The sequence below is a fragment of the Hemiscyllium ocellatum genome, chromosome 6 (assembly GCF_020745735.1).
Source record: "Hemiscyllium ocellatum isolate sHemOce1 chromosome 6, sHemOce1.pat.X.cur, whole genome shotgun sequence".
Taxonomy (NCBI): Eukaryota; Metazoa; Chordata; class Chondrichthyes; order Orectolobiformes; family Hemiscylliidae; genus Hemiscyllium; species Hemiscyllium ocellatum.
In genome coordinates this window covers 102,957,411-102,971,662 of record NC_083406.1, presented here as the reverse complement: position 1 = coordinate 102,971,662, position 14,252 = coordinate 102,957,411, and the positions used below count along the sequence as shown (strand labels likewise).

The following is a 14,252-nucleotide window of genomic DNA, read 5'->3' as shown; positions in this document are numbered from 1 at the left end:
GCTCCCACAGCATGTGCCTGGAACTCTACATCACTTGTGATGTAACATGAGCACAATGCCACTGCCTCCCTCTACAACTGCTTCTGACACAATTACATAGTTTTTAAAATTAGGAGGTCAAAACTGTGCCCAGTTCTGCAGATGTGGTCTCAACAAGATCTTATACAACTGCTATAAAACTTTAATACTTTTATATTTCATTCTCCTTGCTGTAAACTGCAACATTCCATTTGCCTTCTTCATCATTTCTGTACCTGCACCTTAACATATTGTGTTCATGTACCAACACACCCAGATCCATCTGTACTATTACGCTCTGCAATTTCTTTATATTTAAATAGTGTACTGCATTTCTGTTCTTCCTGCAGAAGTGAACAAGTTGACAATTTCTCACATTATACTGTCATTTTTCTGCCCACTCGTCTAACTTACTTATCTCCCTTTACCTTTTTGTCAATTTTCTACCTCCTCTTGGCAACTTACTTTCTTACCTAGCTTCATGTCAAACTTAGTTAACTATGCACACAGCTGAGAACAATAGATGCCTTTCTAGGATCAAGGAACACTTGGATCATGACACATGAACTCCTGAGCCTCACATGGTAGATATTTTGATCATGACTTCCTCTAGTTCAAAATTCTATTGGCATTGTTGATTAATGCTCTACTTGTTTGGTAATTTTGACAGTCGGGTTTACAGAATTCCTAGATCAATTTCAGTAAAGAAATTTAAAGAGTCTTTCGCAACCTCGACAGCTGAAAGCACTTTGCAAACAATCAAATATTTTTGACATCTTTGTTTTATCATAAGAATTTGGGTGGAATGTATAGTCACATGGAAAAATGTGTGTTCAGTCAGAAAGGTTAGCCTGTGCTGAGATTAGTAGTATTTGAGTGGACTTCATTGAAACACAAGCAATTCTAACAGGGATGGACAGACTGAATGCAGGGATGATGTTTGCCTTGGCCAGCGAGTTCAGAACACTAGTCTCAATCTCAGGCTACACGATAGGCCATTTCACACTGAGATGATAAGAAACTTCTGTTCAGACAACAAAGAATGTGTGGAATTCTCTATCATAAAAGGCTGTGGAGGTCAAGTCACTGATATACTTAAGAAATAGATTTCTACAGGCTATACAACCATAAAACACACAAGCAGAAGTAGGCCATTCAGTTTGCTGCACGCTTCAATGAGATCACAAAGGAGATCATCAGGGTGACATAGTGGCTCAGTGGTTAGCACTGCTGCCTCACAGCGCTAGAGTCCCAGGCTCGATTCCAGCCTCGAGCACATTCTCCTTGTGGCTGCGTGGGATTCTTCTGGGTGCTCTGGTTTCCTCCCACAGACCAGAGATGTGCAGGCCAGATGAACTGGCTATGCTAAATTGCTGATAGTGTTAGGTGCATTAGTCAGAGGGGAAATGGATCTGGATGAATTATTCTTCGGAGGGTCAGTGTAGACTGGATGGGCTGAAGAGTCTGTAGGGAATCTAATTATAATAATCCTCAACTTCACTTTGCTGCCTTATCCCCATAAACCTTGATTTCCTTACTGATTCAAAATCACCTCTATCTCAGGTTTGAATATGCTTAATGCCCCTCCCTCTACAGTCCTTTGCGGTAAAAAAAATTCCACAAATTCACTACCATCTGATAGAAGAAATTCATCACAATCTTTGTCTTAAAAGGGGCACCCCTTATTCTGAGGTTATGCCCTATTGTCCTAACCTCTACCAAAACTCTGCATCTATTCTGTTAAGTGCCCTGAGAATGTTGAATCTTGTTTCATTAAGATCATCTTTCATTTTTCTAAACATCAATGAGTACTAGCCAACATACTCACCCTTTCCTCATAGTACAGTCTCTCCAATCCTAGGATCAGCCTATGATTAGTCTCTGGACTGCCTCCATTACCTCCATTTTTATACATCATTCCTTTTGAAATAAAGGCCAACATTCCACATGTTTTTCCTATTACCTTCTGAACCTGTATGCTAGCTCTTTATGATTTATGTCTGAGGATTGCTGAATTCCTCTGATCTGTAGCTTTCTACAGTCTTTCCCCATTTAAAAAATACTCAGCTCCTCTATCTTCTTGCCAAAGTGTACATTCTACAACATTATATTTCATCTGCCAGTTTTTTTCACTCTCTATTATCTTACCCTATATCCCTCTGCAGACTCTTTGTGTCGCTCTCAGAATTTGCCTTCTCACCTATTTTTGCACCATCTTCAAATGTGCAAAGACTGTCAAGGTCTGTGGGAAGAGGGCATGAGCGAGTTTTGAGAAGATTTGTAACTCCGGTTGTGGTTCTGGATGTAGGTTTACTTGCTGAGCTGGAAGGTTCTTTTTCAGACACTTTGTCACCATACTAGGTAACATCTTCAGTGAGCCTCCAGTCGAAGCATTGCCAATGATTCCTGCTTTCTATTTATATGTTTGTGTTTCTTTGGGTTGGTGATGTCATTTCCTGATCCTTTTCTCAGGGGGTGGTAAATCGGGTGCAAATCAATGTGTTTGTTGAGAGAGTTCTGGTTGGAATGCCGTGCTTCTAGGAATTCTCGTGCGTGTCTCTGTTTGGCTTGTCCTAGGTTGGATGTGTTCTCCCAGTCGAAGTGGTGTCCTTCATCTGGATGTGAGGATACTAGTGAGAGAAGGTCATGTCGTTTTGTGACTAGTTGATGTACATGTATCCTGGTGGCTAGTTTTCTACCTGTTTGTCCAATGTAATGTTTGTCACAGTTCTTGCACGGTATTTTGTAAATGACATTAGTTTTGCTTGTTATCTGTATAGGGTCTTTCAAATTCATGAGCTGCTGTTTTAGTGTGTTGATGGGTTTGTGGCCTACCATGATGCCAAGGGGTCTGAGTAGTCTGGTAGTCATTTCTGAGATGTCTTTGATGTTGGGTAGAGTGGCTCGGGTTTCTGGATGCATTTTGTCTGCTTGTTTGGGATTGTTGCTGAGAAATCAGTCGACTGTTCATTGAGTACCCATTCTTTTTTAATACACTGTATAGGTGATTTTCCTTTGCTCTGCGTGTGTGGGGCTCGTTGGAATAACATTCTGATGCAGCTTCCACAAATGAACATTATTCCAACGAGCATTATTCCGGTTGGGATGCCATGCTTCCAGGAGTTCTCGTGCGTGTCTCTATATAGCTTGTCCTAGGATGAATGCATTGTCCCAGCGGTGTCCTTCCTCATCTGTAAGAGAACGTTATTCCAACAAGCCACCACGCACTGCAGCACAGAGGAACTATGCAGAGCAGAGGAAAATCACCTATACAGTGTATTCAAAAAGAATGGGTCCCAATGACACAATCTGCCGATTTCTCAGCAACAAACCCAAAGAAGCGGACAAAATGTGTCCAGAAACTCTAGCCACTCTCCCCTACATCAAAGACATCTTCAGAAATGACTGCCAGACTACTCAGACCATTTGGTAGCCCACAAACCCACCAACACACTAAAACAGCAACAAGCAAAACTAATGTCATTTACAAAATACCGTGCGAGAACTGTAACAAACACTACATTGGACAAACAGGTAGAAAACTAGCCACCAGGATACATGTACATGAACTAGCCACAAAACGATATGACCCGCTCTCACTAGTATCCTCACATGATGAGGAAGGACACCACTTCGACTGGGACAACACATTCATCCTAGAACAAGCCAAACGGAAACAAGCAAAGAATTCCTAGAAGCACTGCATTCCAACCGGAACTCTCTCAACAAACACATTGACTTGGACTGATTTACCACCCCCGAGAAAAGGAACAGGAAATGACATCACCATAGGACATGGCAACGCCACAGGAAATGACATCACAAATCCAAACAAACCCAAACAGAAAATCATCAGCAATGCTTCATCCGGAGGTTCACTGAAGATGTTACCCAGTATGGTGATGAAACTTATGAAAATGAACCTTTTAGCTCAGTGAGCAAACCTACATCCGGAAGAGAGCATCAATATGGCATTGAGATAGAGGATCAGCCATGCTTATGTTAGTTCTGGTTTGATGGGTCAAATGGTCTACTCTTGCTCCTATTTTCCATGTTTCTCTGTTTGGACAGAGAAGAGTGGAGAAACCATTTCAGTTCTTTCAAGCATCATGAACCAGAGGCACACAGTTAGGCAAAAAAAAGCAAATATGAGGTAGGAAAAATTGCTATCAAACAGTGAATGGTCTGGGTTTGTGATGTCTGGAAACATGGTGGTGGCAGGTTCAGTTGAGGCATTCAAGCGGGCATTGGATAATTATTTAAATAGAAAGGAGTTACAGATATAAGGCAGGAGTGTAGCATCAATCAAAATGCTCAGAGAGCTGCTAAAGACACCATGCGTGACACCTTACAAGGCTGTAAACAAGGTGGGCAATAGTGAGATGAGTGGTAGAATTGGGCGAGATGGTTGACTCGATGTCGAAAACATCTCATCACAACTTCCATGCTTTGTTCAAATGGTGCAGTGAGTTTCCAACAGACTTTTTTTATTGTTTGTTAAATGACTTGTTAACAGTTCAAAGTGCCATGGGTTGAGAAATTATGAAGCTCTCTATACAAACTATCTGTTGGAAACTCAACATGAAAACCAGAACAGGTTATTGATAGATTCAACACGCCACTTGGTCCAAAAGACCTCCATGTTGAATACTGGGCACCAACATCTTTGACATACTCATGTACACTAATCACATGCACTTCACATCCATGGACATGGGCATCTGACAGTGTGCCAGCCTCCATGAACCCTCATGGTACATCTCCAATTACTAATGGGATGTTTCTGCACTTCACAATAGGCTGCACCAACAACTTACATTGTAAAGCTGCAACTGGAGCACTTGGCCCTCAGAGACACGCATCCAGCTCCTGGACTGGATTGCTTCACTCACTGTCATAGCACTCACTCACCCTGATTCATATTACTATGTTTTGCCATGTCATATAGCACAGACATAAAACGAGGGAGCTTCCTACATTTTTCAGCAGTCCTCAGTCCAGTGGAAGGGATGGCATTCACTCAGGGGTTCCTGGCATGGTTAATCAAGTGCAGCCTCTGAAACAAGTCCTGGTTCAGCTTGGGGCAGTCAGATTCATAATCCTCTACTCAAGCAGTGGCAGCACAGCATCTATTTTGATACTTTGTGTCCTATTGTGGACTATTTTGCTCCTGAATGGGAGACTAGCAGGTATTACAGAAAATAAAAGTAGGTAGCACAACAATTACATATGGTTGACACAGGTGGGGACATTTTCCAAGTGAGTGTGTAGGTAGTGCAAAGGGTGTGCGGAATAAGTGATGTTGTATTTGAAGAGGGCGAGGAAGAATGGGATGATGTTGCATTCATTATTGAGAGTTATAGAGAGTGAGCATTGGTGGAAAATGGGTGCAGTAGCAAAGATTGAGTGTGAGATATCAGAGAAAACTGGTTGGTAGAGTGGAGAAGGACATTGACACATTTCCTACAGTGCTGGGCATTCCTCCATTCATTTCCTCCAGACAACTGTTTCTAAATGGGTGGCAACCTCACACTAGGCTGTCATGGTCTAGTGTTTTTGCCTCCAATACTGGTCCTGAGGGAACAGGAAATACCACTAGTTCACCACCGTGTCCAGCAGGATCTCCAGAACCATTCCTGGCAAATTTCAGGAACCATGCAGGGCAGCTCCAAACTGACAGTATTTGTCCAGGTGCAGAAGTCACATCCAAGATCTCAATGAGTAGTGAGTTGCCCTGGGTACAAAATGTGGTACCATGGGGCGGAAATAGTATGCAAGTCTTACAGGTGCTCAAATGACAATTAAATTTAGCAACACAGAGAGTGAAATCCCACTTTGCCTTGTGGTGAGAACTGTCCTCTAAACTTGATATGACTCACACAGCCAAGATATAATAAGATTCCTTCAAGTGGGCCAAACTGCCCCCTTCTGTATATTAAAAATTCTGTGAAATAACTTGCATGTGGTGAAAAGAGACATGTTTTGTTGAAGCTTTTCATTATGCACACATCAGGACATTTCATCAGGTAGAAATGGATGAAATTTCAGAATCTATAGCCTAGACAATTGAAGGTCAAGCACGTCAAGCATGCTGTTGAGTGGAATGCCTTCAGCTGTTTTGCCTTGTTCCAAACATGAGAACTACTTTCATCAGCAAGTATATATGAACTGAATCATGACCTATGAATATAATACCATAGGAAATAAAGTTCTGAGAGGTAAACTTAACTTTCAAAATTACTGTCAAAAAGCTATCATTATGACGGACAATACATAAGTGGCATGGAATTTTATCAGCGATATACCAGTCCTGGTAGCAGAGCTAGAAGAGTATGCCTCTCTTACTTTTCCCCTTTTCTTCTGCACTTGTTGACTACCAACACCTCAATTTTGAACTTCTCACCATCATACTGAAATCCCTCCACTCCCTCATCTATTCCTATTTCTATAACTTCTTCCAGTTCTAATAATATCTAAGATCTCTGGACTTTCCAGTTTTGGACACATGTATATCCCCTAATCCCCATATCCTACAATCAACAGCCATGCTTTCAATCATTTGGGCTTTAAATACTGAAATTCATCCTTATATCTCTTCAGCACAAACACCTTCTGTAAGATTTTCATTACAACTGCTTTGACAAAACTTTCAGTTCCCCTCTCCCCTTTTATTGTCTGATTGCACTTGCATCAAATGCCTTGGAATGTCTGCTTACGTTAAAGTCACTTTGATGTGCAAATTGTGTAAAAGTCACTCATTTGTTGTCAAATTTTTTGTCATCAAGATTTAAGAGGTGAGATGTAAGAGAGAACACATTGAATGGATGTACGGGATAAAGGAAAGCAAGAATGAAAGAGAATGCTATGATAGCAGAGGTAGGTGAGAGACTACATTCTCCAACCTGCATGACAGAGATCAACAAATATTATAAACAAAAATCATACATATTACCAACTTTCACACTACAAATTTCTAAATCCCAAATTGTTCATGCAAACATGTTGCACAGTAACTGAATTCTCCCATCATCACAATTACCTGTTAGCTTTCAGATTTAAGAAAAGACTTGACACTTGAGTATGGAGAGTTGATCAGTAAGTTTGCAGATGATATGAAAATTGGTGGGAATAGTAAATAGTGAAGAGGAGAGCTTTAGGTTACAGAAGGATAAAGACTGGCTGATCGGCTGTTCATTGGCAAATGGGATTCAATCCAGATAGGTGAGAGGAGATGCACAAGGGGAGGACAAACAAGGCAAAGTAATATATGACGAATGGACCCTGGGAAGTACTAAGGATCAGAAAGATCTGAGTGTGCAAGTTCATCGGTCCCTTACAGTCGCAGGACAGGTAAATAAAGTAATTAAGAAGGCATATAGTATACTTGCTTTTATTAGCTGAAACAGAGTTTAAGAGCAGGGAGGTTATGTTGGAACTATATAAAAAGCTTGTTAGGCTAAAGCTAAAGTATTGTGTGCAGTTCTGAAAGCCACATTAAAGAAAGAGAGGATGCAGTGAGATTTAAAAGGATGTTGTCTGGGCTGGAAAGTTTTAACTATGAAGGGAGGTTGGACAGACTGTTGTTTTCATTGGAGCAAAGGAGACTGAGAGGAACATGATGGAGATGCGTAAAGTTAAGAGAGGCACAGACAGGAAGAAAAAGATCCATGACTGAGAGCATGGATTTAAGGCAAGGGGCAGGAGGTTTCAAGAGATGTGAGGAAAAGTTTTTTCACCCAGAGTGTGATGGGAATATGGAAATCACTTTATGTAAGCGTGGTCGAGATAGAAACTCCATGGACCCAAGGCATATAAACTCTGGGCCAAGGGTTGATTTTTTACCTAGTGCAGAATTGCTGAGCTGAAGGTGTATTTTTCAATGCTGCAGACATCTATGAAACTATTCAGTTTTATCCTGGGGTGTTCTACCCTTTGAAATTTCACCTCTTCATGAATCAGTAACTAGCACAGAACTGATAGCAACAAGGAAATGACTGTAACTTTCAACACTATTGTTTGAACTCTCAATTTTGGCTGAAACACATATACCCACAGAAGAGATACAGTAGTAAGTTTGCAAATGACACCAAAATTGGAGGTGTAGTGGACAGTGAAGAACGTTATGTCAGATTGCAATGGGACCTTGATCAGATGGGCCAATGGGCTGAGGAGTGGCAAATAGAGTTTAATTTAGATAAATGCAAGGTATTGCATTTTGGAAAAGCAAATGAGAGCAGGACGTATACACTAAATGGGAAGGTCCTAGGGAGTGTTGCTGAACAAAAAGACCTTGGAGTGCATGTTCATAGCTCCTTGAAAGTAGAGTCACAGGAATATTGGAGAGTGAAGAAGGCTTTTGGTATGCTTTCCTTTATTGGTCAGAGAATTGAGGATGTTGTGAAACTTGAAAGGGTTCAGAAAAGATTTACAAGGATGTTGCCAGGGTTGGAGGATTTGAGCTATTGGGAGAGGTTGAATAGGCTGGGGCTGTTTTCTCTGAAGCTTGGAGACTGAGGGGTGATCTTAAAGAGATTAATAAAGTCATGAGGGACATGGATAGGATAAATAGGCAAGAACTAGAGGCCATAGATTTAGGGTGAGAAGGGAAAGACATAAAAGGGACCTAAGGGGCAATTTTTTTCACACAGAGGGTGGTGCATGTAAGAAATGAGCTGCCTGAGGAAATGGTGGAGGCTGGTACAATTGCAATATTTAAAAGGCATCTGGATGGGTATATGAATAGGAAGGGTTTAGAGGGATATCAGCCAAGTGCTAGCAAATGGGACTAGATTGGATTGGGATATCTGGTCAGCATGGACCAAAGGGTCTGTTTCTGTGCTGTACATCTCTTAAGACTCTAAGTAATCTAGGTTTCAAGCAAAGTACCTTCACAGGAGATGAGCGCAGTGGACTACGTCCTCTGGATGAATTGCATTGGCCTGAAGGTTTGTTTCTTAACATCTTTAATAAGTATTCTACCTCAGATTTATAGAAATCTCTTTCTTGTGCTATATTCTTCACAAATGTATCTAAAAGAAAAGGAGATTTATTTTGCTCATATGAGTGCAGATGAGTTCCTTTGTTTTCTGATTCTGGAACCAATTCAAAATCTAAAATGAAACAAACAGAAAAGTTGAATGAAAAAGTGGTAAAAGCTTGTCAAATTAACTCTTTTTATTGCAATCTTCTAAATAAAGTATTAGTAACTTTTATTAATTTTGGCTTTCAACAACCAATTTTGGCATTGCACATGCATAGGTGAGCAGCAAAACACTCTACCAGACACAATAAGCTAACTTCCACTTAAGTCATTACTTTGTTTTTGTCTCAATGTTGCTATTATGCTGGTACATCTTTCAGCAGCCTTATGCCTAAGGAAATGGGCAGTGATTAGCCAAGATTATTTCACATAGACTTTGAGGCTATCATGAACAGACCTTCACTCTTTCTCAAATTGGGGCTCAAATCTCAATCCCAGAGATCAAATTGATAACAGACCCCTTCTCAATTTTTCCATTTGAAAATAACAGTTTTATCTGTTGTGTCATGTGGGATTAATTGTTTTCACATAATATCTGGAACCATAACCACAAAAACAACAGGACAGACCTTCACATCAGCAGCAATGCTGCAGTGAGCACATTGCATGTGAGTGGTGGTAGTTGGAACAGGTTAGGAGGGTAATCCAACCTGGAGGATTGGGGAACGAAGGGTCAGCAGGCCATTGTAGTTCTCAGTTCAAGTTATGCTGGTTAATCCCTGAGATAGAGCAAGTATTAACCAGCTATAACATTTCCTGGCTATGTATCCAGCTGTGTCCTATGTATCTCATCCATGTCTCTGGCATTGAGCTCAGTGGTGGTCAACACGGTGGCACAGTGGTTAGCACTGCTGCCTCACAGCACCAGGGAACCAGGTTCAATTCCTGCTTCAGGCGACTGACTGTGTGGAGTTTGCACATTCTCCCCGTGTCTGCGTGGGTTTCCTCCCACAGTCCAAAAATGTGCAGGTTAGGTGAATTGGCCATGCTAAATTGCCCGTAGTGTTAGGTGCAGGGGTAAATGTACGGGAATGGGTCTGGGTGGGTTGCACCTCAGCGGGTCAGTGTGGACTTGTTGGGCCGAAGAGCCTGTTTCCACACTGTAAGTAAGTAATCTAAAGTAATCAGTTGGAGTTGTTTGAAGGGTCCAGGAAAGTGCAAATCAGGCCATTGGAAATTTAAACATCCTGGGCATTTCAGCGCACATGTACATGTCAATAAATCTGCAGAGTTCCAATGCACAAGACAGGTTTTTAAATTCAGATTTTTCTGCTCTGGATTCAAGATTTGGGCCAATGAATTTCAGCAGTGGGAGTCGTGACGGCATGAGCAAGGGAACGGCTGGGAAGGTAAATTTGAATATAAAATACTTACCTCGTAGATCAGTGGAGCGAAGGCTGAACTGAGGCAAAGCAGACACAGGGAATGCTGGGTAAGTCAACTGATATATTTGGTCAGTGGACGAACCTGAAACAGTACACCCATCCTTCTCCTCTAACCAAAAAGAGAGTTGGTAAGGTAAGTCTTTTCTTAATCGCTTTTGGCAATTTAGAGCAAAGGGGATGGAAGCTAGGGCAGTTCCAAGTTCCTCTTGCAGGATGTAGGAGGTAAGGGCCACTAATAGAGTCCCTGCTGACTTCACCTGCAAGAAGTGCACCCAACTCCAGTTCCTCACAGACGACGTTAAGGAATTGGAACTGGAACTGGAGCTGGAGCTGGATAAACTGTGGATCATTCGGGAGACAGAGGTGGTTATTGAGAGGAGTTACAGAGAGGTAGTCAGACCTAAGTTACATGATTAAGGTAGCTGGGTGACCATCAGGAGAGGGAAAGGGAATAGGCAGATAGTGCAGGTACTCCTTGTGGCCATTTCCCTCAATAATAAGTATGCCGCTTTGGATACTGCTGGGGGATGACCTACAGGACAAAGCCACAGCGGCCAGGTCTTTGGCTCTAAGCCTTGCTCTGTGGCTCAGAAGAGATGGGGGGAGATTAGAGAGTGATAGTAACAGGAGATTCAATGGTTAGAGGAACAGACAGGAAATTCTGTGATTGCAAATGAGATCCCAGATAGTATATTGCCTCCTAGGTGCCAGGGTGAGGGATGTCTCGAATCAAGTGTACAGGATTCTTAAGGGACAGGGTGAGCAGCCAGAAATTGTGGTACACTTAGGTACCAATGACATAGCTTGGAAAAAGTATAAGGACCTGAAAAGTGAATATAGGGAGTTAGGTTGGAAACTAAAAGTCAGGACAAGCATAGCAGTAATCTCATGAATGCTACCAGTGCCACGGGCTAGTGAGGCCAGGAACAGTGAGCTAGTGCAGCTGATCACATGGCTGCAGAGCTGGTTTAGGAGGGAGAGCTTCAAATATGTGGATCACTGGGATACCTTCTGGGGAAGGCGGGACCTGTACAAGGAGGACGGGTTGAACTAGAGGGGCACGATATCCTGGGCCAGACGCTGCTAGAGTTCTTTGGGAAAGTTTAAACTAGTTTGGCAGGGGAATGGGAACAAGAGCTATGGAACAGGCAGATAGAGCGTGCAGAGAGTTTGTGAGGAAGGATAGACAGATGATACAGAAAAGTTGCAGTCAATGTGATGGATTAAAGTGTGTCTATTTTAACACAAGAAATGTCAGAAATAAGGATGATGAGCTTAGAGCATGGATCAGTACTTGGAGCCATTACGGAGACTTGGATATCACAGGGGCAGGAATAATCGTTGGATGTTCCGGGATTTAGATTTTTCTAAAGGAATAGGGAGGGTGGTAAAAAAGGTGGGGGAGTGACATTGCTAATCAGGGATAGTAGCACAGCTGCAGAAAGGGAAGTCGCCGAGGAAGGTTTGTCTACTGGATCAGTATGGGTAGAAGTCAGAAACAGGAAAGGAGCAGTCTCTCCATTGGAAGTTTTCTACAGACCCCCCAAAAGCAACACAGACACAGAGGAGCAGTGTGAGAGGCAGATTTTGAAAAGGTACAGAAGATACAGGGTTGTTGTCCTCGGTGACTTTAACTTCCCTAATATTGATTGGAGCCTCCTTATTGAAAATAGTTTAGATGGAGCAGATTATGTCAGGTGTGCCCAGGAAGGATTCCTGACTGATTATATAGAAAGGCCGACAAGAGGGGAGGCCATATGGGTTTTGGTGCTTGGCAACAAATCAGGTCAGGTGTCAGAATCTCAGTGGGAGAACTTTTCGGTGATAGTGATCACAACTCTCTGACTCATGCAGAGGGATAGGAGCAGACAGTTTGGGAAAGTATTTAATTGGGGAAGGGGGAATTACAACGCTCTGAGGCAGGAACTGTGCAGCATAAATTGGAAACAGATATTCTGTTGCACAGAAATGTGAAGGTTGTTTAGGGAACACTTGCTGCAAGTGCTGAATAGGTTTGTCCCATTGAGGCAAGGAGGGGATGGTAGAGTGAAGGAACCTTGGATGACAAGAGATGTTGAGCATCTAGTCAAGAGGACAAAGGAAGCTTACTTAAGGTCGAGGAAGCGAGGATCACACAGGGTTCTAGAGGGTTACATGGTAGCCAGGAAGGAACTGAAGAATAGACTTAGGAGAGCTAGAAGGGGGCATGAAAAAGCCTTGGCAGGTAGGATTAAGGAAAATCCCCAGGCGCTCTATACTTATGTGAGAAACAAGACAATAGCCAGAGTGAGGGTAGGGCTATCAGGGATAGTGGAGGGAACTTATGCCTGAAGTCATTGGAGGTAAGTGAGGTCCTTACTGAATACTTAGCCTCAGTATTCACTAGTGAGAGGGGCCTTGTCATTTTTGAGGACACTGAGAAACAGGTTGATATGCTCAAACAGATTGATGTTAAGAAGGAGGATGTGCTGGAAATTTTGAAAAATATGAGGATAGATAAGTCCCCTGGGCCAGACAGGATATACCCAAGGTTATTAGGGAAGTAAGAGAAGAGATTGTGGCTTTGGCAATGATCTTTGTGTCCTACTGTCCACTGTAGTAGTGCCAGATGATTGGAGGGTAGCAAATGTCATTCCCTTGTTTAAGAAAAGGAATAGGGATAACCCTGGGAATTGGGGGGATATTAAACAAGTATTGTGCATCAGTGTCTACTGTGGAAAAGGACATGGAAGACATATAATGAAGGGAAATAGATGGTGACAGCTTGAAAAATGTCTATATTACAGAGGAGGAAGTGCTGAATGTCCTGAAACACATAAAAGTGGGTAAATCCCCAGGACCTGATCAGGTGTACCCTAGACCTCTGTGTGAAGCTAGGGAAGTGATTGTTGGGCCCCTTACTGAGATATTTGTATCATCGATAGTCACAGGTGAGGTGCCGGAAAATCGGAGGTTGGCAAACATGGTGCCACTGTTTAAGAAGGGTGGTAAGGACAAGCCAGGACACTATAGACCGGTGAGCCTGACGTTGGTGGTGGGCAAGTTGTTGGAGGGAATCCTGAGGGACAGGATGTACATGTATATGGAAAGACAAGGACTGATTAGGGATAGTCAACATGGCTTTGCGCATGTGAAATCATGTCTCACAAACTTGATTGAGTTGTTTGATGAAGTAACAAAGAGGATTGATGAGGGCAGAGTAGTGGACGTGATCTCTATGGACTGCAGTAAGGCATTAGACAAGGTTCCCCATGGGAGAATGATGAGCAAGGTTAGATCTCATGGAATACAGGGAGAACTAGCCATTTGGATACAGAACTGGCTCAAAGGTAGAAGACAGAGGATCGTGGTGGAGGGCTGTTTTTTTCAGACTGGAGGCCTGTGACCAGTGGAGTGCCACAAGGATCGGTGCTTGGTCCACTACTTTTCATTATTTACATAAATTATTTGGATGTGAGCATAAGAGGTACAGTTAATAAGTTTGCAGATGACACCAAAATTGGAGGTGTAGTGGACAGTGAAGAAGGTTACGTCACATTACAATGGGATCTTGATCAGGTAGGCCAATGGGCTGAGGAGTGGCAGATGGAGATTAATTTAGATCAATACGAGGTGCTGCATTTTCAAAAAACAAATCAGAGTAGGACTTATACATTTAATGGGAGTGTTGCTGAACAAAGATACCTTGAATTGCAGGTTCATAGCTCCCTGAAAGTGGAGTCGCAAGTAGATAGGATAGTGAAGAAGGCGTTTTGGTACACTTTCCTTTATTGGTCCGAGTATTGAGTACAGGAATTGGGAGGTCATGT

At 42.4% G+C, this 14,252-nt stretch overlaps 1 protein-coding gene across 1 annotated transcript in view; it reads right to left on the bottom strand.

Annotated features, from left to right (window-relative positions):
* The window catches only part of tsga10 (testis specific, 10), a 109,767-nt gene that overhangs the window by 70,156 nt on the left and 25,359 nt on the right, over positions 1-14,252 (bottom strand). Inside the window, exon 4 of the mRNA XM_060826991.1 lies at positions 8,905-9,128. Within this exon, the coding sequence (XP_060682974.1) occupies positions 8,905-9,128 (224 nt within the window). The remainder of the gene's footprint in view (positions 1-8,904; positions 9,129-14,252) is intronic.